This window comes from Passer domesticus, chromosome 1 (assembly GCF_036417665.1).
Source record: "Passer domesticus isolate bPasDom1 chromosome 1, bPasDom1.hap1, whole genome shotgun sequence".
Lineage (NCBI taxonomy): Eukaryota > Metazoa > Chordata > Aves > Passeriformes > Passeridae > Passer > Passer domesticus.
In genome coordinates, this window is record NC_087474.1 from 99,728,223 (window position 1) to 99,752,978 (window position 24,756).

The 24,756-nt window shown below is 40.6% G+C and overlaps 1 protein-coding gene across 3 annotated transcripts in view; it reads left to right on the plus strand.

Moving 5' to 3' along the window:
- Positions 1-22,342, plus strand: part of GABBR2 (gamma-aminobutyric acid type B receptor subunit 2) — a 457,331-nt gene extending 434,989 nt beyond the window's left edge. For all 3 annotated transcript variants that reach the window (XM_064430950.1, XM_064430955.1, XM_064430964.1), the window contains 4 exons: positions 2,159-2,341; positions 4,282-4,411; positions 12,808-12,925; positions 19,851-22,342. In XM_064430950.1, the coding sequence (XP_064287020.1) occupies positions 2,159-2,341; positions 4,282-4,411; positions 12,808-12,925; positions 19,851-20,016 (597 nt within the window). In that variant the 3' untranslated portion in view covers positions 20,017-22,342. The remainder of the gene's footprint in view (positions 1-2,158; positions 2,342-4,281; positions 4,412-12,807; positions 12,926-19,850) is intronic.
- The last annotated feature ends 2,414 nt before the right edge of the window (positions 22,343-24,756 follow it).

The window sequence follows — 24,756 nt, forward strand, 5'->3', positions numbered from 1 at the left end:
TGAATATATATGCAATGTCTTCCATCTCAGGGCTAAATAATCAGTCTCTACTTGTACCATAAGGGCTGGGACCTTCTTCAGCACCTTTGTGACCCTTCTCTGGCCTTTCTTTATTACACCTATCTCTCTCTTGTTCTGGGCAGCCCAAACCTGGACACAACACCCCAGGTGTGCTCTCACCCTGGCTGAGTAGAAAGGAAGGATCACCTCCGTTGGCCCAGGGTGCTGTTGGCTCATGTTCCACCACAGTTTCCAGTGCCTTTACTGGAAAGGTACTTTCCAGCCAAACAGCCCTTGTTCTGTTTGGGTAAGTGCCTGGGGTTTATTTTTCCTCAAGGGCAGGACTTAGTATTTCCCTTTGCCTAGCTGTAGGAGATCCTTGTTGGCCCAGACCCATTCCCTTCCAGACTGAGGAACAGCATTAGTGACTGGCTACCACAATCCTCTGAGCCTGTCAGTTCAGCCCAATTTGAATCCACTTCAGTGGTTCCTTGCCCAGTCACTTTATCAGTTTAACTTTGAGGATGCTCTGGGAGACAGTGTTAAATCTTTGCTTAAGTCAAGAAAAATAACTCTCTACCCTCGTCTACCAGCCCAGACATCTCACTGAAGACAGCTGTAATTCAGGTTGTTCAGGCAGGATTTCTATTTCATAAATCAACAATGAATGCTTCTAATCACATTCTTGCTCTTCATATGTTTGGAAATGGCTCCCCAGAGGATTTACTGCAGCATCCCCCCTGGACTGAGGTGAAGGTGGCAAGGAGGCATTTCTCCAAATTCTTCTCTCACATCTCCTGAGCTCAGCTGTGACATTTCCCTTCTTCCAATCCTCAAAAACAGCTCGAAATCAACATCATCTTCCAAAAGTAACTGAGAGTGGTCTCATGATGAAATGGACCAGTTCTCTTAATCCTCAGGCATACAACTTGTCAAGTTGGCTGAACTTGCTGTATTCAATTACTTTAGAGATCAGGAATTTTTGAAGGCAAATTTTACCACTTCTACCACTTAAGGCGAAGAAGAGACAGAGCACCTTAGCCTTCTCCATCTACGTTACCATGTGAAAAATGAAACGTATTATCTGCAAGCATCATCCCAATCTGCAGCCTTGGTCTGTAAATACATGCCAGGGATCACACTCTTCAGAGCCTGAGAAGATAGATCTCTGTTGATCAGAATTTAGGGCCTTACTTCATGCCACTGGAGCTGCAGAACATTTCCATGCTCTCGAGAGTAAAAGGAATCAATTCCAAAATGCAGCTATACCACAAAATCTGGCTGGGTTGTACATGCAAAATGATTGCCCATTCTCTCTTTTCAGACAACTCAAAAAACCTTTGGATTTATGACCCCATGCCTATCCTCTCAGGGCAGGGATCTCCTTCAGCTTTGTCTGTATACAAATATATATGGATGCTGCTTGGCAAGTAACATAAATTTTGCATTCTCTAGAGTAATCTGAGAATCTCTCTTCCTGCTGCCAAACAGCAGTAGCTTTCTCTCCTCATGTCGAGGTGATATTTTCACATTGTCACTGAGTGTTAAATTTTACTTATATTTGCTTAAATTAAATATGTTTAAGGTTAACCTTTTTCTAAGTGTCTTATTTGATTTTTTTAAACAGATTTGGTTTATTTTGGGTTGCTAAAAACTAATTAAGTTTCTGTTATCTCCAGAGTGCAATCTCCCATGAGTTCTCTCTGATAATACTCTTGCTTCATGTCTCTCACTGCTTGAGTGTTACTTGTAACAGTAGGAAAGGAGAAATTTCAGATGAAACTGTGCTTGGGAAGAGGAGGGTTTGGTGGATTGTATTTTTCTTGAAGAAGGAATATATCATTTGAAAGTATAAACGTATCAATGAAGGATAAAGATATGTTTTAATATATTTAAAATCCAGATAAATATCTTTTGAATTAGTTTTTTCCTAATTTTTGAATGCTTCCCTTCTCATAATCATTTTTCATTCAACCTATTCTATAAAGTTATTCAGAAATCATCTCAAGTAGTGCACATGGCAAGACGAGCTCACTTTCCAGAGTTTTATACTTTAAAGTCAAAAAGGAGTTCTTGGTTTGCCTTTCAGTACTTTGAGATACAAAATAAATAGCTGCAAAAATAAAAGAGGATTTCTTAAGGCTTTTCAACCTTTCAGCTCATCACACTGCGAACAAATCCAGATGCAGCCACACAGAACAGACGGTTTCAGTTCACTCAAAATCAAAAGAAAGAAGATTCAAAAACATCTACATCAGTCACCAGCGTCAATCAGGCCAGCACATCTCGACTAGAAGGGCTGCAGTCAGAGAACCACCGCTTGAGAATGAAAATTACAGAGGTATTGTTTATTGTATTTACTGCCCAGGCACTGCATTTCTCATTGTTTTTTGTTGCAATTCTGCAATCTGCTTAAATGCTGACTACTTTTTAGAGAAAAAAGTTAACTTTTCCCATGGAAGTAATAGGAAAGAGGCAGTTTATATGGATTGCTAACTAGTTCGGCAAATACGTAGCAGGTGTGATAAAATGAAAATGTGCCTTAGCAAAATGGAATTAAACTTGCCCTATTTATTTGTGACAGGCCAATTACCCTGCTGTTTCACGTGGACATGCTGAGCTCCACAGTGTAAAGTGTAACCTTTACAAGCAAGCATAACAGAGACTCGCAGCCTCAGGAGCACTTAAAGGCTGCCTTTGTTCCTGTTTATGGTTGAGTTCTGAGGCTGCTGTTGCTGTTATTTCTCAACCTCTCTGAGAGTTTGCTCAAAAACTTGCTAGACATATTTTTACATCTTCCATGAAACAGAATTACATATTTTCTTGAGGTAGAAAAATACCTTTATGAATGTGTGTGCTGACTCTTTTGACACAAAGGTGGTGGTTTCCTCAGTAACCTGCTGAGGGAAAGGCTGAGTACATGAGTGGAGTACATGAATTACATAACAGCTATAGCATGTACATTTATAGTTATGTCCATCCTTGCTCAGTAGACCTGAAACTATGACAAACCAGTCCTGAAGACTGCCCAATTTTTGAGAGAAGATAACCATAACTGATCATATCATAAAGAAATTTACCTGTTCTTAGTCAGTCTGTATTCTTAGCCCTTGAAGAAAAACTATTTTTTTGCAACAGTTATTTCTTTGCCCAGATCTTAATGACAATTGCCTACGTAACTATAAAGTATCTGCTCAGGCTACCAAAGAGTCCAAAAGTAAAAGTTATCTCTGCCTTGTTAAAGAAATTTAGTTCAGCTTTGCCAGGTCCCTTTCATGTGAGAGCCTTGAAATTTTTAATGAAGGCCTAGCTGCCTGCTGGCTATTTCTGTTCCTTTACTCTACTGTAGTTTTTTTTCTACTAAACCTGCTAACACAAGCTCTCAGCTACTGCCCCACAAGGCTCATGATGGTGAGCACAGGTAAGGCTGATCAGAGAAGCCACATTAGTGCTTGCAGGGCCCTGACTTTTTCTTTCAGACTTCGCTTAAATAGATAGAATTCCCACAACCAGTGGGTCCAAATCAGTTTCATTGTCAAGGGGATTTGGAACGTGCCCTACCATGGCTATCAGCTACTTCTTTGGCTTATCTAGTTTGAGATCCTATGTCCCAGTTCTATAAGGAAAAAGATACATCTGAATTCAGCACTTTTAAAATTCAGTTAAGTTGGTAGTGAGTGGGACATACTCTGGACACTACACTGTGTGCAACTGTTCACAAAGAGGATTAGGAAGTTTGTTTCTTGTAATTTTCTATTGGTGCTGTAGACAACTGAGTGCAAGTCAGCCTCTGAGGAGAGCACACTGTGCTCTGCTCAGTGCTAAAAGTGCATTCCTGATAGAGTTGACTGCAGTCTCTCACATGACTGGACATGCCCTTGTATTCTCCAGTATGCTCAATAATTTGATGAAATGGTTATAGCTATATATGCCGCAATTTTGCATGTAGATAATAAATAGTTCAGAGGTTTTCAGACTCGGATTTCTTATGCCCCTACCTTTCTCATTTGTCAGTACACTTGAATTGCTTCTGCTGTCAACTACTAAAGCTTATTCCTCTCCTATGCCCTGTGTGCAATGTCACAGTTGAACGCAATTTGTTACTTGTAGCATTATTTTTAGAGGTAGTGTAGTAGTGCTATAAGAAAACTGTATTTGTCACAGTGTAGTAATTGCATTACCACCTGCCTTCCAGCCTAAATATGGAAAGCTGTGCCTCAGTGCAGATACCTGAAACAAGAACTCTAGGATTTTGAAGGATTTGTACCCTTTGTTTTGCAGCTGGACAAAGACCTGGAAGAGGTCACAATGCAACTTCAGGACACTCCTGAGAAAACAACATACATTAAGCAGAACCACTATCAGGACCTTAATGACATTCTTAGTATACGGAACTTCACAGACGGCAAAGGTGAGTGTCAGTAAGATCCATCAGTAGCTTAACATGCCAAACCTTTGAATAAAAATCATTGAATTGGCTTCAGAAGACTCAGGCCTTGGTAAGACAGTTTAAATATTTTGGTTTAAATATTGTAAGTATGCAGATTCACATAATAAGCTACATGGTACCCACTGAGTAGTTATTTCTGCATATATATCTTTTATTTAATACACAGAGTGAAGTGGGAAATTTTAAGTGTACTTGTGTTCAGAAGCCAAGTTTTTTGGGCTGCACAGAGAGAGGAAAGTCACAGAATTTTAAGCCCAGTTTTGACTAGGATGCTGAAATCCTGCTTTTGGACACTGCTATCAAGCATGTAAAAGAGAAGCATGTAAATATTTCAGTGCTGGTTTGGATTCTAAATGCAGAATTGAAGCCACTCATGTATGAAAGTTCTTCCCTAGAAACTGATAAAAAGGGATTTAATGACAACTGTAATATTCCTAAGTTGTTTCTCCTGTGTCTCTTGCATCGCTCCCTGAAGAAATACATGCAAGAGAGTTTCTTCCATTAGAGCCATTTTGCTTTTTGGGAAGCAATAAAATCTGATGCATAGTGCAATAAAAGTGGAAGCCAGGACACCCACCTTCCATATCTGACTCTAGAATGGATTTAATTTGTGACTTCTGGCAAATAGCTTTGTACAGATGATTGTTACTATAGTGCATGAAAAACTGGTTTCTCTATGTTTGGAATTTATATATTTGCATGTTTGTTATACTGCAAGGCTCAAGCTTCTTATTGATGTGGCATCATAGGCTTGATTATGTGGGACAGAAGTTACTCTTATGAATATATTTGAAGAACAATTTTACAACCACTGCAACAGTTTACATATGTTGTTGAAGTATATTGAAATTTCTGTTCGCTAAGGTTACTTTTTCTTGAGCTTTTTGTTTTAGCCTGGGTATACACTGGGTTGTATAACTTGTGGCAAAAAGAAGAAAAAGGGAGTGTTCCCCGTGTCCTTTTTAAAAGTAAAAAAAAAAAAAAAAAAAAAAAAGAGGGGAAAGGAGGAAAAGGAAACCGTAAATAGCTGCTGGAGGCGTGTGATTATTGGGCTGAGATCAGGAGCAAGAACTAACATCAGTGAGTGGGATGAGGCAGTTTGAAAGGAACACATAGAATGTTCCTCTCATGTCAGATGCTCCAGGAAAAATGATAAATCATGAATAATATTTCAAGCAGAAAAGATACATTGCATTGTGCCAAATGCCCATCTGAGTCTGGGTATGAGAATCAAAAAATTATTCTCAAGAAATACAGTGGGTATAAATTTAGGATGGATGCTTCCCACAGCAAGATGCACTCCATTAGCAGTAGGAGGCTGGCAAAGAAATCAAGGATAAAATATAACCTTTCTGCACTTACTTGTGGCTATGTCTACAAAAGACATTGATGCCTAACTGCTGCTTTAAGCAACAGCATCCAAGATTGCCTTTGTTTCTAATTTTTCCCCAGTACAGCTCCCTAACTTTTACATTTCTGCTGTGGGGTGCATATTTCAAATTATCTGTAAGCATGGAGCCTTAATGCCCAGAGCAGCTTGGAACTATGTATTATTGGGATTTACGGAGTAGATATTCTGCATACTGAAGAATATCTACCCTGTAAATACTGCTCACAATTTTCTCAATGGACCTACCACATAAAGCTCCACACAAAAGGTAGGACAGATGGAGAAAGACACTTTCCCTTGTCGAAATTTATATGGAAAGGTGAGAGTACCCATTCACCTGAGAGTGAGGAAGATGTGGATCCCAGTTTGCAGAAGGTTTTTGAAGCTTGGTCCCACTCCTGGTGGCAAATACTCCACGCATGCATATTATAGTGTATCCTGATTTTGACACAACTGACACTAAATATTTATACTTTCAGGCTCTGAGCCACTGTGATCAGCAACCCTTGCTAGCCTTTTCGTGTCCCTCCAATTCCATTTCTTCTGCCTCTTATCTTTCCACATTGCCCTGTCCCTTATCTACATCTGAATCTCCTGTCTGTTTCTCTCACTGCACCCATTCCCAATAGTCAACTTATGTGCTTAATATAAATTTGCTGTTCCAATCAAAATAACAAGGCTTTGGAGAATTCATGCTGCTGAGTCACTGCTGATTCTGTGCAGATTCAAACAGACACCACTTAAATGGTACTTAAAAAAATTCTGGCCCTTACGGCTACGGGAAAGCTAACTCTGAATGACATGGCTATGCTTTCTGTAGCTCTGCATTTCATGAGCTTTCAGTAAAGGAAAGTACAGAAACTTGAAATTATGCATCCCTGGTGGTACTTGAGTGAAGCTTCAGAATTGTAAATAATCTATTAGCGTGACCTAGAAGTGACCATCTCTCTCATCCCCACTGTGCAATGGGGAAGCCAGTCCAATATTAGTTTAAAGGTGATGATGAGGTTTGTGCCTTCCTTGATCTTGTGAAAAATGTGAGCTGAGAGAGCAGGAATTGGACAGTGAAGAGAGAGGCTCAAAATAGCAGCTGAGTTAGAGCTAAAAATCATACCAGATAATTTGCCACATTTGCATTGTTGTTCACTTCTATGTGAATTGTTTTTATAAAAGGCCTTGCTGTTCTGGAGGAGCTCACAGGGAGAATGCCTTGTAGGGTAACCCCACTGCTATTGCTTGCACAAACTCAGAGCACTTCTCTTCACAGAACAGATCATAACATGGGATTTAGGCAATGCAGCTCAAAGAAGCCCTAATCAAACTTTAATGTCATAATACACTTCAGTAGGCTTCTGATCTGTAAAAATTGCCCAGAGTTAAAAGTCCTAATTCCTATAGCCAAGTGCCAGAGGATGTTATTTGATTCATCTCTTCCTTTCCACCACCCTCATTTAATTCAAACATATGGATTTAAGATACAAAAGTTAAATTACTTTAGCCCAAATAGGTAGATACAGCTGTGAACTCCTATATGTGCCTGACCTCAGGCAGCATTTCATAACTTTGGGATTCCTGGTTAGCTGTTAACAGCAACAGCTCCTGGTGTATCCCGGGAGCTCTTTGCTGGCGCAGGGACTCCTTCCTTACAGCACATTTCAGTACATCTCATTTAAAGAGAGATATTACCTGAGACACTCAACTCTTGTTCACAAATGTATGATGTCCCTGAGACATCTACAGCAATTGGCTATGTAAGAAAAGCAATTAGGAAAATGTGATTTGTGGTTTATGGCTTGATTTCTTTCTTTTAATGCAGGCTTTTTAGCTGCACTGCTATACAGCTTTGTGTGGTCAAGCAGTTTTTAGCATGCTCCATGAACTATGGCTCTGAAACTTCAGATGCTGGATTTAAAAGGGCATCCCCTTAACTTCATTTCCTCAGATGAATTTGAGTCTTTGTGCCTGCTAGTGACCTCAGCTCTATGCACAGTGCAACATTAACTTCTCCCTTGGCATTTGTGGGATCTGGTGGCCTTGCTGGAGTGGCAGAGCCACATTATAGCCTGGGTTTGAGGCAGGGATGGGGTGTGGGGGAGGCTGGTACTTGGCTCAGGCCATCTCTGCACCAGACAGAGCCATTCAGCAAGAAGAGTCAGGCTTGGAGGCACGGTTGTGATTGCCAGGCTGACATTTGGAAAAAGGAGGACAAGTGTCTCAACTGTGATGCTTTGTAAAGGAAGGGGGCGAGGGCGCTAGAAAATTTTGCTACACTTAGCATCTTACTATCTTATTCTGCTTGACTTCTTTTTGACATTTTTATACATGAAATTATTTCCATGTGATGTAATTCACAAAATCATGGATCAAAATAGTTTCATATAAAGCAAAGCTCAGAAGAAATCCTGCAGAAGAATGTCCCTCTATTTCTATCTTGGCCAGTACATTTCAGACTAGCATATTAGGGAAATTAAGGAGAGACAGCCATTCTGTGGGATGTACAGAAGAAGCAAGAGACAGCCTTGCCACAGTCCCCTGTTATGAGCAAACCCTTTTTGCAGGTTTTCTCTCTGCAGGCGCCCTTCCTTGCTCAGAAAACCTTGTCTGTTTTAAGCCAGAAAGCAGTCTTTACTCATTGCTGTAAATGGGCTGGGAGCATTCATTTACATGTCAGAGATGCCTACATACTGTCACTTGTCACCCCACTCCGATGTTTCCTGGTGTTAGTTTTTCCCCATGTAAAAGCAGCTCAAAGAAAAACAGATTTCAAAGGCATGTTGCTCACAAATGCAAAGCAAAAGAGTTCATCTGTGATAGATGGGGGAAGTATTACTTCTATGAAGTTCATGCAATTCAAGCAATAAGGTTGAGACTGAAAAAGAGATTCAAAGGTAAGGGCTTTCAGAAATAACTCTTTTAGAGGGAGATGCTGTTTTGAAGCAAGGATGTAGTTCCTTTCTTTATAGAGATATATAGAGACATGTATGCTAGTTTCTATGAAGCCTAACAAATGGATTCAATCCTGAAATTGGAGCTTGTTTCTGTTTCAACAGGGAGACCAACCTATCAGAGGTTCAGTACGTGCCCTTTCTTGCACAGGAATGAATCTATAGTAAGGGAAATATCTTCTGATTTAAAGTAGTATAAAGAGCAGAATCTTGCTCTCTTTTCTTTTTAAAAAATCTTCCTCTCAAAACACAACTATGAGAAGCTGTGATTTAGATTGCCAATGCAGTGTGCTTACTTCAGAGAACTTTTTGCTGATTACCAGGAGACAATGTGATCGTTTTAATTTTTCCTTTCAGTTTACTTTCTTAGCACCGTATTTACATGAAAAACAGAGACTGGCTAGTCATGTTTCACTGTCCAAACAACAGAACTGAAAAAATTACAGCAGGTTTTCAAAATCTGCCCCTAGTTTTAAAGTTTCCTGAGCTCTTTAGTAAATCAGCAATCTCTGCCAGATCTTGTAAGTCCTTCTGAAACCACACTTGCTTCTTTGTGGAGTATAATATATGTTTTCTAGCAGAGAGAAACATTAGGAGAATTGAAAGATGTTGAAGAGCAGTTCTGTCATCTAGTTCTAAGCCATCAGAGGAATATTGCCACTAAAGCGTAATGATGAAGATGTTCAATAAAGCTGCAGTGTACAAACATCAACCAAACAAGCACCTAGTTAAAAAAAAATATGTTTTCTAAACTCTTGGAAGGAATTGAAGGATCATCAGTCACCTGGTGCATTCTGCCTGCAGCTGAATGAGGGTTGTTAATATGCATGGCACATTTAAGTCTGCCCAGGTAATTTTGGCAGCAGAGGTTGCAAAGTGATTACAGGTCGCCCATGGCAGAGGGAGAGGAAAGCAGCTGGGAGCAGTGACCTCCTCACCGAGCCCCTCGGCAGCCTGCATCAGGTGTGCTCCTGCAGCTCAGAGCTTTGTAAATGGAAGCTGGTTTTTTGCTACAGGTAGACAAAGGTCCCAAGCTAAAGCCTTCTGGCTCTCACCAACCACTGGCAGCAAGCTTTGTTTCATAATGAGCGCATTGCCGAGCGCTCTGTGAGGCTCTTGAGATGTATTTGTCTTCTTTCCCGTCAGCTTTCTGAATGGAAAGTGCTCAGGCATCACTTATCCAGACTTCTGAGTTCCGGTTTGAGGTCTACAAAGGTGAAAATTATTTAGAAGGTGCTCCTGGCTAATGTAATTTCAATTTAAAAGGTAGTTACATAATTCAGGTGCAACTTACTGGGTAGAATCTGCAGTGGCACATAGTGCCCTGAGAATGAAGGACATTTTCCAACCAGCATACTTATTGGACAGAGGAAGAGAGAGGATGGGGAAGTATCAAAAACACATTTTCCAGGGGAAACTGGGAAATCAAATGCTTACCACTACTTTCAGCTGTTCATGTATATAAAACTAGTTTTCTAAACCCTTAAATTTTCAAAATACATATGGCAATAGTGTTTTTTCTTTAAGCTCTAGCTCCCAGAAGCATATGACTAAGTGAGAAACTTGCTCTTCATTATTTAAATGAAAGGTAAATGAAAAATAAGGATATTCTAGTTTCCATAGCTGCAAAATAAAAACTAGCAACTCCTCTCCCAAAATGCTTAACAAATAAGAATTACCTTTTTTGTTTTTTGAATTTTGAAAGAAGCAAATGAAAAAAGGAAAAAAAAGTCTGTGTTTTTTCTGTATTTTATACATATACATATACAATTTTGTACCAAATACAAAATTTGCATTTGGTAGCCCTGTATGCAGAAATTTATTCAGTGCATTAAGGGCAAGTCATCTGCAAGAGTGGTAGAAAAGAGTCTATTAAGAATAACACACGGTGATATATGGGCAGTTGGTGTTGAGAGGTGAGTAGGAAGAGAATATATGATTTCTGCTCTACTCTAAACTAAATCCCCCACCTTTTTGACAAGGACCACCTCCTTCTCTTTCTCTCTCACAGCACATCTGAAAGTGCATGAAACTCCTTTAGTGTGTGCAACACAGATTATCCTATTAAATAACACACTCCCAAACAGCCACAGCTGCATTTTCCAATCATTTGATGAATAATTATTTATTTAGTGGCTTTTAAAAATGTTAAATTGCTTATCTTAGCAAAAGGAGTTGGAACCCTAAAATAATTTAATTTAGAGCTTTTCCATCCCTAATTACAAGGGTTAATCAAATTTTTGCTTTGGTCTATATCAAAAAGTCAGCAGTTTCCATTGTCAGCTTAGATCAGCTCAGGATTGAATGTTGGTTTTAATCACGGAAGTAAAAAGTGTTCTTTTCTACATGTCTGTTTAGAGACATCACAAGACTTTTATGCAAATGTCAAACTTGATATGCAAAGAAATGCAATGTACAGAAAATAAAAACTGAACTCTTGTGACAGCAAATGCCACACCAGCAAACTTCAGGCTGTCCCAAGATGATAAACCTCACTGCTTATCTTAACCACTGTCAGATTTGACTCTTTGCTGTACTCCTTTCACATCTAAACCATCAGTGAATCCTGCCATCTCTTAACTTTAAACACTCTTCTTGCTACAACTGAATTCCTTAGCTCTCTTCTACTGACATTTTCTTGCCCCAACTGATGCAGCTTCTCCTTTCTCACCCAGATTCTTCTCTTCAATGCAATATCAGTGAAAAATCCTGTCTCCTCTTCTGAGCTGTAGTGATCCTATGTCTGCACATTGTTGCCTCCTCACCTACACACTTGGCTGCTGCTTGGTTGTTAGGTTTTTCACAGCAGGAAGTGAATGCTAACAAATAGTGCCAGGGATGACCTGGCTGGGAGGGCAATTATAGATGTTGGAGTTTGCCCTCAAAACATTTATGCTTCCAGCTTCTTTCCTCACTTTGTGTTTCTGCTGCTTGTTTTGTCCCCCCAGTGCCTGTTGACAGCAAATATATTCCTAGCATGCTGGGAGCTGAGCGTTATTTGGGGCTTCAGAACATGAATACAACAGAAAAGCAGCTTAACCCTTCAAAATGTACCAGCCTTTTCATGCCATTTTCCTTTTTTCTTCACACTTTTCCTGCTTTTCCCCTTCGTACCCACTTTTATGTTCAAATCCTCCAGTACCCTCTTCAAGAATTTACTTCAGACTCCTCTTCCATGCTGCCTCAATGCCTGCGGCAATCACTGCTTCTCTGTTTGTGTGGCAAACAACTGCTGGTGATGGATTTGGAGCTCTCTGTAATTATTTATGAAAACTGTGAACTGCCCTCATTATTCAGATGCTTTCCGTGTGATTTTATTTGGCTTACCAGAGAAAGAGACTTTGAAAAAGCAGGCAGGAGCAGAAAGGATCTTAAAATGGCTGTGTTTGCCCGTGTTTCTCAGGGGGAATGATGCCATTGGCTTCAGCACAGCTAGTCAGGGACACCCAGGACACCCAGGGGAAAGAAGAATTATGATCTGTTTTGTTATCACTATGCAGAAAGAAAAAAAGTGTCATGACATCATTAGGTGTCCTTGCTGCAGACAGCCTATGGACCAGTGCAACTGATGTGAATCATGTTTCCATGCTGAAAATTATGGCAGTAGCAGATAGGCAAATGACAGCACTTAATTTCCTCTGTGATTGTAAGAATATCAAGGGTTTATACATCAATGAAATTATAGTTTTTCTAGGAAAACTCTTAAGAAGGAGGGTTTATGAAAAGGTTACAATTTCTAACTGCAAGAACAGTATAGTTGCATTTTTTTCACATAGCCCAGACTAGATGAGAGAACATGATATCATTTTGTCACTTTTCTGTTTCTTCATGATGGTTCCTATGGAGGAACACATCATCCAAAACAGAGGAGTACCAAATTCTCACAGCAAAACTTGAGACTATGCTAGAATATAGGTAGTATGAGTTTTCTTTGTGGCATTATGGATATCTGGAAAAAAGTTAAAATGAAACTGTTTTTAAATGGTGACCGTAAAGTAAAATTGAATGTGTTGTCCATCCAGATGGTGAGAAAGCCATTTTGAAAAATCATCTTGATCAAAATCCACCAGCACAGTGGGGCTCATCAGACCCTTCCAGAACAAGCAAAGAGCCCATAGAAGACATCAACTCTCCAGAACAGTAAGTATACATCATTACCTTACTGACAAGATGTTAATTTAAATTATTACATTTCATCAAAGTCTGTATTTCCCTTCCATGCATGTTTTGCTATGGAAAGACCTTCATTGTAACCCCCTTTCAGCCAGCCCAGGCTACAGAGAGAGCCTGAAACATCAACAGCTGGTGAATGTGAATGGCACCTCCTGAAGCACCAGCAGGCAACAATGTTGTACTGTGCCTCCCTGCCACCAGCTCACCACCCCGAGAAACTGAAAGGACATCAGGGGCTTTAGATCCTCAGGTGCCCCAAAGACAAATCAATATGCTTCTTTTCTCTTGCTGGAAATATCTATAGCATGATGTCCAAAATTTCTGTAGAGAGCTACAGGATTAGCTGTGACCAAAGTGTATGGAGGAGAGAAGAGCATGTTCCTATGTGCACAAATGTCTTATGACTCTTGTCAAAAGTCCAAGTCCTTCCACACACCAGCCAGAGGGGTTCATAGTGTACGTAGACATTTTGTTCTTTTACATTCTTTAGCTAGATGAGAAATAAAAAATGTCCTGAGGGCTTTTCAGCGTTGCCATAGCAGCTGGACCTGAGTTTTGGCACAGGAAAGCCCGCACTAAGTAGTTTCCCTTAGAAACAATGCTGCAGCTACAAGGAGAGGATGGCACAAAACACTGGCTAGATTTTCAGAGTGGAAAGAGTCTTCTGGTGTCAGATTTCTCTCTAGAATCCTACACAATAAACACATGTCCTCCCCTCCACGAGCTGAGCAGGACCTGCCATGGGCAGGAGCTCAGGGAAGCGCCGCTCTCGTGTGTGCCCGGATCAGCCGCTTCCCTGTGGCAGCCTGGTTACACGAGCATCACTTCATCAGTGTCTGAGCTAATAGCTGTCAGACTCCTGGGCAATTTAAAAGCTTATTTAAAAACAGAATAAATTAAACAAATTATTAGAATGAGTCACATTACATCAGCAAGAGTAACCCTGATTGCCGATAGTAGCTCCTGTCTTGTAGTACCTGGAGCAGGAAAACACGTGGATTTCTAAATCTGTCCTTGCACTCAAAGAAAAAATCCAACCCAAACCTGCAAAGAAGCTAATTCACACACACATATGCACCAAAAAGAAATCCCACAGTAATATCTTGTAATTTCACAAAAGCAGGTCTCTTGCTGAGAGAGCTCTCATGACTTCATGGGGTCAGCAGAGTGCTTTAATGCATAGCTGTTAAAGGCATGGGTTTTTTTCAGCACCATTTGTCAGAAATAATGTAGTGTGAATTCAGCCTCATCTACACGTGTCCCACTTACATTAAGGAAGATGCTAAGAAAAACACAGACACTCAGATAATCCAATTGTCTCAATACAGATTTAATATAGACAAAGAAAAAGAAAAATATTTGGTGGTGACAGAACTTCCTCTAGGCTAGTGATAACTGATGAGAAGACTGAGATTTCCTAAAGGTTCTGGAGAGTGGATCAGTACAAATCTGAACAATTTCTGACATTTATGGAAAGCAATTAATAAAATCCTGCTAAATCTAAACAGTGTCATTCAACACTTGCACAGCTGTGACTGTGCCAGGTCCAAGGGCCAATCTCCCCCCTGAGAACAAATTGGCACTTTGGCACCAGAGCCACACTGCCCAGACACAGTGGATCTGCCAGAGAGAAGTATAGCTGTCCTCAGGACTTGCCTCTTTTTGACAAGAGATTGCCTCTCTCCAAAATTTCTACTCTTTAAGATATCCTTCTGCACCTCTGGGATTGTTTTTCAACTTGTCTGGCAGCACTTCTGTCATTTAATGGTTGCTAAATGTATAATTTTTGGGAAGAAAAAAAAAAAAGGAGTTCAAAGCAAGCTGTAGTTTCTGTCTTTCTCATTTCACTTCATACATAGGATATCTGATAGGTAGTCACATAGTCTGAGAAACTTATTTCTTATTCAAGAACACAAATCTCAAGGAAAATTAGTCTGAAAAATATTTCCTCTTGGTCATAAACCTGTGAAAGGAGGATGTCAAGACAATAATTTTCTTGCTGTTTTAACTCTTTAATAGCTGTTGGGGGGGGGGGGCAGGAAATCATCCTAGCTTCCTGTGCTTGTCAGTACTCATGAGAACTGGCATCTTCTAGTAGGAAAATAGAAAGTAGGACTCTTATAGAGTCCAGAAAGGAGATGATTTTGGATTTTTTTCATTTCTTCTCACCATTAATGCTACATTTGACTCATTGTAAGATCACTTATTCTACAGTTGTGCACAAAGCAAAGGCACAACAGTATACACACACACCTCAGGCAGTAGTGCAGGAAGTTGTTTCACATTTGTTGATGGGGTGATGTTTACACTGTCTCAATCAGAATGTAGAAAAAAATTTTTGTGCTTGTCTCATATTTAGAACCCTGCACCTAAGGAAAGTGCAGTCTGTATGACTGTAAAGCAGCCTTAGAGCATGAATATAGACGAATCTCAGTTCCCTTGGCAGATCCTGCTGGGCAGGACCCAGCAGATTTTCCATACTGCCATGTAAAATTTTCCATACCTAGTCAGACCATCAGATAAGAGGAGCAAAAAGTGTGTGCTGACTGCTTTCTTTCCTGTTTACACTGTCTACACAGTATAAATTAACACCTCCTATAGCAAGCAAAGCAGTGCCAGTGCAGAGGCACAAGTCCTGCACTTTGATTTCCCGTTTTTTAGCATACTCCCCAGCACAGTTGTACCAGTTTGTACTCTCCCAGGTAAAGCTCAGCAACAATCCTGGGGGATGTTGGCTGTGTGGATAGACACTGTACCATGCCAGCTCCTCTCAGGTCCAGAGAGCAGTCTGAACCAGTTTAAAATAAATATAATTATTTTCCCTGTAGGATGAGTTGTCTCTCAGGCAAAGTCATCTGCTTTAATGAGCACCAAACTATGCATATTTCCTGATGGGCAGTCCTGCTTATCTAAAGATCACATCAGTCAGCTTGTCTGCATGATGGCCATGTTCAGTGGTTTATCTTCTGTGACCCTTAAAGACATCCATCTGTGCACTTCATTCCTGCACATTGTCCCTTCTCACCAGTGACCTACAACTAGCAGGTCATTCGTTTTTGGCACCATTAGAATTTATTCCATTCTCATTTTAACAGCAGTGATATGTAACAGTCTTCCAGATCTCTAAGTAGAGGTGATTACAGATTTCTGCGGGACCCCACTAAAACTTGCCATCTTAATAGACTATTTCTATATGCAGGGTTTTTTTGTAACCTTCAAAGCATAACTTCAAAGCATAACTGGAGCCAGTTATGTTAATTTAAGTAACAAAAAATTCTCATTCAAAAAAGTTGGTTGTGACTGGATTATTGCATTGCAGCCATGTATATGCCTCAGCACGAACAGGCCTTTGTTACTTGGTTTATTCACTGAGAATGGTTTGTCTATGATCTATCTATCTATGATCTTACTCAAATGTGTCATTAAAATAAGGTGGATTCAGAACAGTTAGTTCACTTACTAGTAGAACATCTTGCTTTACTGTAGTGTTTTAGAGCTTCTCCAGCTTCCCTGCATTTGCTAAAAATCAACATTAATGTTCTGCAGAATTAGCTGAAATAATCCCTGAGTGATTAGACACAGTTTACACACTTCCACAGAACTTCAGGTGTTTGACTGTTGCAGAAATTTGTTTTAGTCCCCCCACTTACCAATGGATCTTATTAGTGATTTTCTATGGCAAAACCAAAAAATATTTCAAATGCCTTGGCCCTGCTTGTGGTATTGTGCATTCCCATCTGCACTGCATTGTGCTCCTGCATTGACACTGGAAGTCAATATTTTACCTGATTGTATATTTCCCTAATAAATGGTATTTTTAGGGAATTAGGTACAGAGCTGAGGACACTTGCCCTCACACAGAACCTGATGAGTGGGTGCTCTGTGTGTGGAATCATCTTTGCTTTTCATCTCCTTCAGTGGTTGCCTGTGATTCTAGACCCACTATTACCAACCATTATCTCTCCAAAATACTTGACCATATATGTGCTTTCACATACATATCTGTATAGTGTGGACAACTTGAAACAAATTCCTAGAGTCATATAATGGTCTGAAAGGGATCTTTAAGGGTCAGCCAGTCCAATCCGCCTGCAATGAGCAGAGACAGCTTCAAGTAGATCAGGTTGTTCAAATCCCCATCAAGCTTGGCATTGAATGTCTCTGGGGATGGGGTGTCTGAGCCACCTGTTGAAGTGTTTCACCACACTCATCATAAAAATTTGTTACTTTTATGCAGTCTAAATCTATCCTCTTTTGTTTAAAACCTCACACAGCATCCTCCCACTCCATGCCCTTGTAAAAAGTCCCTCTCCGGCTTTCTTGTAAGCCCCCTTTAGGTACCAGAAGGCAGCTTTAAGGCTTCCCTGGAGCTTTCTCTTCTCCAAGATGAAAAAGACCATTTCTCTCAGCCTGTTTTCATGGAAGACATCCCCCAGCCCTCTGATTTTCATTGTGGCCTTCCTCTGCATTTGCTCCTGCAGGACCACATTCTTCTTATGAGAAGAGCTGATATTCCAGGTGGGGTCTCACTAGAGCAGAGCAGAGGGGCAGCACCACTTCCCTCATACTGCTGGCCACACTGCTTTTGATGCAGCCCAGGCTGTGATTAACTTTCTGGGCTGCAAGTACACATTGCTGGGCCATGTCCACTTTTCATCTGCCATCACCCCCAGCTTTCTCTTGGCAGGACTGCTCTCAATCCCTTCATCCTCCAGCCTGTATTGATACCAAGGGTTCCCCCCAAAGCATTGGCAAATTTTGGCAGGAGTGGAAGAAAGGAAAATCACTGATATATGGGGCAAAAACCTAAAAAGAGTGAGACAAGGCACAAAATTTACTTTCACTTCAGGCAAAAATACCAGGTTTGTTTGGATTTGCTACTCGTTTTGTTTCGTGTTTCACTCTAGGGGTTTTGTCTACAATCTTGATTGTGTGCAAGTCTCTAGGCTATAGTTCTCTGCCCCAATTCCAGGAACCAAGTTTTCAAGTGAAAGTAAACTTTTAAGTACAGTTAAAGCAAAAATTGCCACCCACTGCAGCCACCGTTGGCATAGCTAAATAAACATGCTTTGTCCATGGTATGGCTAACACTGAAATGGATGAAAAAAAATCCTATTCACTTGATTATGCAACTGGATTCTCTTGGAGTAGCTTCAAAAAGCCCTTTAATGAGAAGTCTATAACAGCTGAACAAAGTGAGCATTTCCACTGTGGGAAAATAAGTGCAGGCAATTCTGCATCTGACCCCTCAACAAGAGACAGAATGACAATCCACAGCATCAGGCTCATAAGGATTCAGCACAGGGAAACATCAAGCCATGCCCCCTCTGCACTCCTTGGGAACAAGGCATGACTTCATTGATAGCACTAGGAAGAGCCAAGCACAGTAGCAAAATAACAATGAATGGGTTTTGTTTAGTTTCAGGAATGCACTGACAGCACTAGAATGATCATCAGTGAGGAATAACATTGTGTGAAACTTTAGAAAGGAGTTTGAGGGGGACAAACAATGAGAAAGTTTCCTGGGTAGGCAGACAACAGCTACTTCTACTGCACCTCTGTATAAACAAGCTGAAGTTTGTAGTGAAGAAACTAATAAGGAGAACACTACATTTCTTTCTGTTTGAATTCAAAAGCTATACTGCATGGTCCCCAAGCAGTGCAATGGATGCCTTAGTATTTGTCTTTGCTACCTAACACAAAGCAAAAAAGCAATTAAATGTCATTTGAATCAAAAAGGCTGTCCAAAGGTTAGCTTTCAAAGAAACACCGCTTATAAAGGCCTTTCTATACACTGACATTATATCAGATAACAGGCAAACATAAATTTAAAATTCTATTATAATGGTACAATGCTTTCTATGGGCATTTTTGTTCTAAAATCCAAAGTTCAGCTCAGTCACTTTGACATCTCTCTTCTCTTTAGAAAGTGCCTCTGTGTTTCAAGGGGGAAATGTCTTCAAATACAAAGCCATCCTGATGATAAAATGACTGAAAACATCTTTTACACCAGCAAACCCTAACAGGATTTTGATTTTGTGAAAGGTGCTAGTATATCCACAGCACAGGAGTAGCAGAGCCCTTTTCTCATGGCACCATCCTCTCCAAGGAAAGGGCTTAGTTAGACCTGTGAGCATGATTTAGTATTCTTTAAAAAAAAAATTATGCCCATTGTCATTATGTCAATCCACTTGGAAAAATAGATACAGAATGTTGGGTTCTGGAACACTGAATTTTAGTATGGGTGTTGGGCAGGACTGCTTTTAGGGTGCCAACTCCTCAGTCCCATAGCACTGACTGACAGAACTCAAAAGCATCTATCACCTCAAAAGCACAGACCCAAACTTTAAAGAGGAGCTACTTAAAAGAGGAAAAAGCCATCAGTCCCAAATCCCTCTCGCCATGCACCTTTGTTTGCTTTAGCTGAAGTTGCAGAAATGCCATGCTTAGAACTGACATCCTTGTGCTAAGTGGTGCGTGGCTTGAAACTCAGTCTGTGACCTCGTTCATTGTTGGATGGGGCTCTGCAGGCAGGGGGTGGGGGGTCATCAAGCATACACCCTCTTTGCAAACTTAAGGTTTCCTTTTCTTGGTGTCAGCAGTCTAACAATTAACCTGAATGTGGCTGGGAATTTCAGGAGGTTGTGGCATGCTGAGAAAGCACACTTAGTTTCCTTTGTCGTGTCCAACCTGTCAGAAAAATTCGCCAAGGGGAAAACAGCATCATGGTGGCACAGTTCAGCATCAGCAAGTGCGATGCTCCTGGCGTTAACCCTGTCGGTCAGAGTGGCAGGCACAGAGGACACATTCGCAGCAGCCTGGGAACACAGCAGCCATGTGGTGTGCTCCATGTGCCCCTTGGCTAACGCTCCTCTCCCTGTCTCTCCCGCAGCATACAGCGCCGGCTGTCCTTGCAGCTGCCCATCCTTCATCACGCCTACCTGCCGTCCATAGGAGGAGTTGATGCCAGCTGTGCCAGCCCGTGTGTAAGCCCCAGTGCCAGTCCTCGGCACAGACACGTGCCACCCTCCTTCCGAGTGATGGTTTCGGGGCTGTAGGAGGGCGAGATTAGTGCTTCCTGAACTGCTTTTAAGTACTCAAAGACTGGACTAAACATCTGACCTAGAACTCTGCTACAAACATGTAACATTGGCTCTTAGCGCAGAGGAACTTCTGCTGAGGCCCTCGTCACAGGAGTGCCCATGTAACTCATGTGAAAAAGCAAAGGAGGACACAAAGAGTTTGATCTGTAGCCTTATTCATGGAGTTTTTATTTCTTCACCTAGAAGTCACTGAAAAATGTTTCTTCCAAAATTTCTACTAGCAACAAGGATGCTGGGATATATGGATCTTGCAAAAAAGACACTAGGGGAAAAAAAAAAAACAAACAAAAAACCACTCAAATGTCACTGAGCTTTACGTGGCTGCTGAGAACATGCAATTCTACTGTATCCATGTAAGGAAAATGTAGTGGTCGAGCTATACCATGTTGGAATAGATACACTCATTTTTACAAGAGTTGTGTTAAATTGCTGGAAACATTCTGCACTGGTTAGTCTTACTTTTTTTCATTTCAGGGATGATGTTTAGTAGGAGAGAAGAATTGTGAGAAATGATTCCTCGGGTGTCATTGAGACTCTGCTGTGCTGTGTGAGCAGAGTCGCCTTTACCTTGCAGCTGTATGTGCAACCCAAGCAGAGCCTGAAGCTCCAGCTCTGAGTTGCCACCAGCTGGAGAGCTGCTGACTGCAAGCAGAGCACTTCATCCTTCTCCAGGGTGATGATAGTGACTGCTGACCATCTGCAGCTTCATTTCTAGCAAAGTTTCTGCACCTATTTCAGTATAAACACCACCAACCATAACACACTAAACTGTCTGAAAAAGTCCTAGGGCTGATAACTCAGGAAACTGAGGACAGATGGGCAGTAAAGTCTTAATGCCACAGGATGAATTGTTTTTCCTAGTTTGTTTGAATTGTGTCACACATAATTACAATAAAATTAATTGAGTGGACTTGGGGGGGAGGGATTAGGGCACAGCACTTTGCTGCTGCGGGCAAAGCCTGCAGGGCACATAGATGTGAATATACACTATGTTTGCTTTGTACCTGCGTACGTGTGACAGTTGTAGTGGATAGGAGAGGACAAATCAAATCTACCAATATAATATTTTACCTGACTCCTGAAAGGACTGTGAAAAAACAGTGGAGTTTATACTTTAGCTCCTTTCCCTGAACCAAAGTAATTAGGAGGAATGATATTGGTGTACTGGACCAACTCTGGAGCCAAACCCTCAGGCACAGGTGAGACACACATGCAGCTTCTTTTTCTAAGGGACTGGAAATGAATCCTCCCACTGCCAGGGCTGTTTGCTAAAAGTAGGGTAAAAAAAATACCACATGAAGCACCCTCTGGGCTCTCAGTTTCCTTTAATCAACACTTGTGCCCCTCAGACCAAACCTTTGGAATGATGTTCGTACAAAGGTTTACAAATCAGCAATGACTGAAGCACAGCTGAAGGGGTTCCTTAGCTGAGGGATTTAACTGCAGCTTTGACAAGCTAGCATAAATCTCCATTAAAAATAAACACACCTCATAGTGGCCAAAACCAACATGAATATGTATCTGAATCTTACAATCAGGAGCATCACAAAATATTTCACTTGGCACATACAGTAAGAGAGGTTGTGGAAATATCTGTAGCTTTTAGAACAAAAAAACCATGTAAGTATAAACACAGATAAACTAGAACTCATTACTCTGTTTAAGCACTAAACACTGACGTCGTCACTCAATGTGTGTTGACAGTATTCTCTTGCTTTATTAATATCATCAGGGCCTGGTTTATTTTAAAAGGAATGTTAATTTTTAAAAAGAGAAAATTATGATATTGTATATAATGTATACACAAAGATCTCTGTAGAAATATTATTCCAACTTAGCAGGAAAAAAAATAATTCAGAAGTATCGGACCATTGGAGGTGAGTGTGTGTGTGTGTGTGTGTGTCTGTAACTTCGTGAATACTGACTGTGTGACGTTTATTAGGTTTAAACCATGCAGTACATTCTTTGTCTCAATGATACGGTAGTTTCTCCCATAACATTTTTTTTACTTTACTGCAGATAACAAGACCAACCAAGTGAATATAGCTATTTAATGTTTCTGTTCTTTTATACTGCAGCAAAAATGTACTGTAAATTTATGAAGAGGCTGTGCCCCAATGGCATTTTCCAATGATGTTAGTGCACAAATGCTTTAAACTAGACTGGAACTGCCAGAATAAAATGTAAATGAAGAATTTCTTGTATAACCTTATACTGCATGAGATCAATTTTTAATAAATTGTTGCAAATCTGTTTTTATGAATAAAATATATAAAACTTAGCTTTTTGGACTCAATGCCCTCTTTCCCCATTGCAAAATCATTTTTGATGAGGGTGTGTGTGTGTATATATATAAATATAGATGTACATAAAAGCCTCCTTGGAGAAAGAGGAATCCTATTACAACGCTACATTTTAATAAATATGTATTATGTAATAAAAATACACATCCTCGTTGTAGAACAGTTTGCATTTGGAGATAATAGGTAGATGAGCCTCTGCCCTGAAATACAATTACTGCAGTACTCAAGAGTGAAGTCTAACACCTTTTTCAAATGGGAAAATAATCAAAACACGTACTGAACATTTCTATCCAAACCACACATAGCCCACACACTGTTCTCTCTTGCCCCACAGTGAATGTGAATTCAGAAGAAAAAAGAGATATTTTACTATTTCACACAAGTTATTGAAGTTGAGCCAATGTTCCAGCTCAATAGTAAAATCTCTGCATCAACAAATGAGAAGTTTCTGAGAATAAACACCAATTTCTGCATGAAGGCAAACACTAAGCCTCTCCATCTAGTTTTGTGCATGTGGTGGGATTTGTGTCTCAAAGCAGGTTCTTCTGCATGGCAGAACAGGAGGAGGGTGGGAATGTCGGGCAATGAGAAAGTGAGAGGAAAGTGCATTTTGTGTTGTTTGCTTTTCAACAGGGGAGCAGCTTCAAGCCAGCACAAAATGTCATAAAGCCCAAGATGTGGGAATTAGAACCACCACAAATGGTTTTCCAGTAGATTTCTCATGAGTCTTAGAAGTCCCTCCGAACATATGCAAAAAGAGAAATACCAGTGAGGAGTTAACAGTGTGGATCGTGGCTCTCAGTGCAGAATACCAGATGGCAGGAGAAACTCAAACAGATACATCAAAGCTCATTCAAGAAAGGAAAAAGTACAGAACGACTTCAATGTGAAACCTATATTCAACCAGAAATTGTGGGAGGATGTGAAGAACTTAAAATTGCTCATGAATAATAGGAAACCAGAACAAAGTGAAATATTACTTTAAAGGGTCATGAAAAAAAAAAAAGAGGGAGATGTTGGCAGAGCAACTTTACTTGAACCACTGAGTTTCCACAGCCACAAGAAATATGCTTCCTATACAATCATAAAGTTGCCATTGAATTAATGGAAGTTTGTTAATCTTGCAGCACTACTTTCAAATAAATAAAATCAAGGAAAGTAAGGAAAGAGCATTTTCCTCTTCTTGGTTTTTTTTTCTTTTTTTTTTTTGAGCTATAATACCTTTCCTTAGAGGTTGATAGTCAAATATTTTCTGATCTTTTCAGAACTTTTTGTTCATTACAAGTCTCAGCACAATATGCCTGTTCTTCCCACGACTGGATTACTGTTTCTGCTGATCTCCAATCAGAATTGCTGAGGTGCTGGAAGCCAGCCCAGTAAGGCTTGTCCCAGCACTTCCGCAGCACCCTATAGATATCAGCAGGGCTTATTGTGTTCTCAAACCACAGTTCAAAGGATGGGCTGGTTTCCCTATTCAGCAAGCTGACTCTCCCTGTCACTGGCTTGTTTAATAGGGGTTTTCTGCTCACTGTCTGAGAAGACTGACAGATTTATTACAGTGGTTTAAGCATCATGATTTTTATCAGAGTTCAGTTCTCAGTTACTGACTGCCTTTTCCATCTCTTGACAAGTGAATAGTACTTACAGCCATTACTTTAATATGCCTGAATATTATTCATGAGTGCATTTTCAAGAGCACTCTGCCTCTTGAGTCCATCAGGACTCTGAGAGCACTACTGTGCTTGTCACCACTCACTCAACAACATTGCAGAGGATCAATAGAGGGTCTAGAGATGCATTGGAAGAGGCGGGGAAGGGAAAACCCAGGCTGCTGGCAAGGGCAACCCTGGGTGGCAGAACCACCACATCAGGATTGCCATAGACAACCTGCAGACATTTTGAGCCACCAACTTTGCAAACTGCAGCTGGTTTACACTGCATCCCTTGATGATGAGTGCTGAAGTAGGCCAAATGAAGGGAAAGAGAGAAGGACATGTGGGAGGAGAAAGGTAGAAGAGGCATCTCCAAACACTGAGAAAATGTGTCACTTCCCCAAAGGAAGTGGCTGTTATTTTCTTTTTTTGCTGGTTTCCCATCAAAGCTAAGCATCATACAAGTATTTAAACAAATTCCTAAACTTTAGAGGACAAATTCAGTAGAGGTCAAATAGATCTGAGACAGGATCTGTAGGTACTAGCAGCAAGCACCCTGTGGGTTCACTCACTAACAGAAAGGAGCATAGCAAAAAGGAGCTCACAAGTCCTGGAGCTTCAGAAGGACAGACACCTTCATGAGCTGGCAAATACAGGCTTTGACCAGAACTGATCCTGTGCTCACATCCAATGGGTGCCACAGAAGTTAAGAAAGAAGAGTGTTAATTACATTTACAACC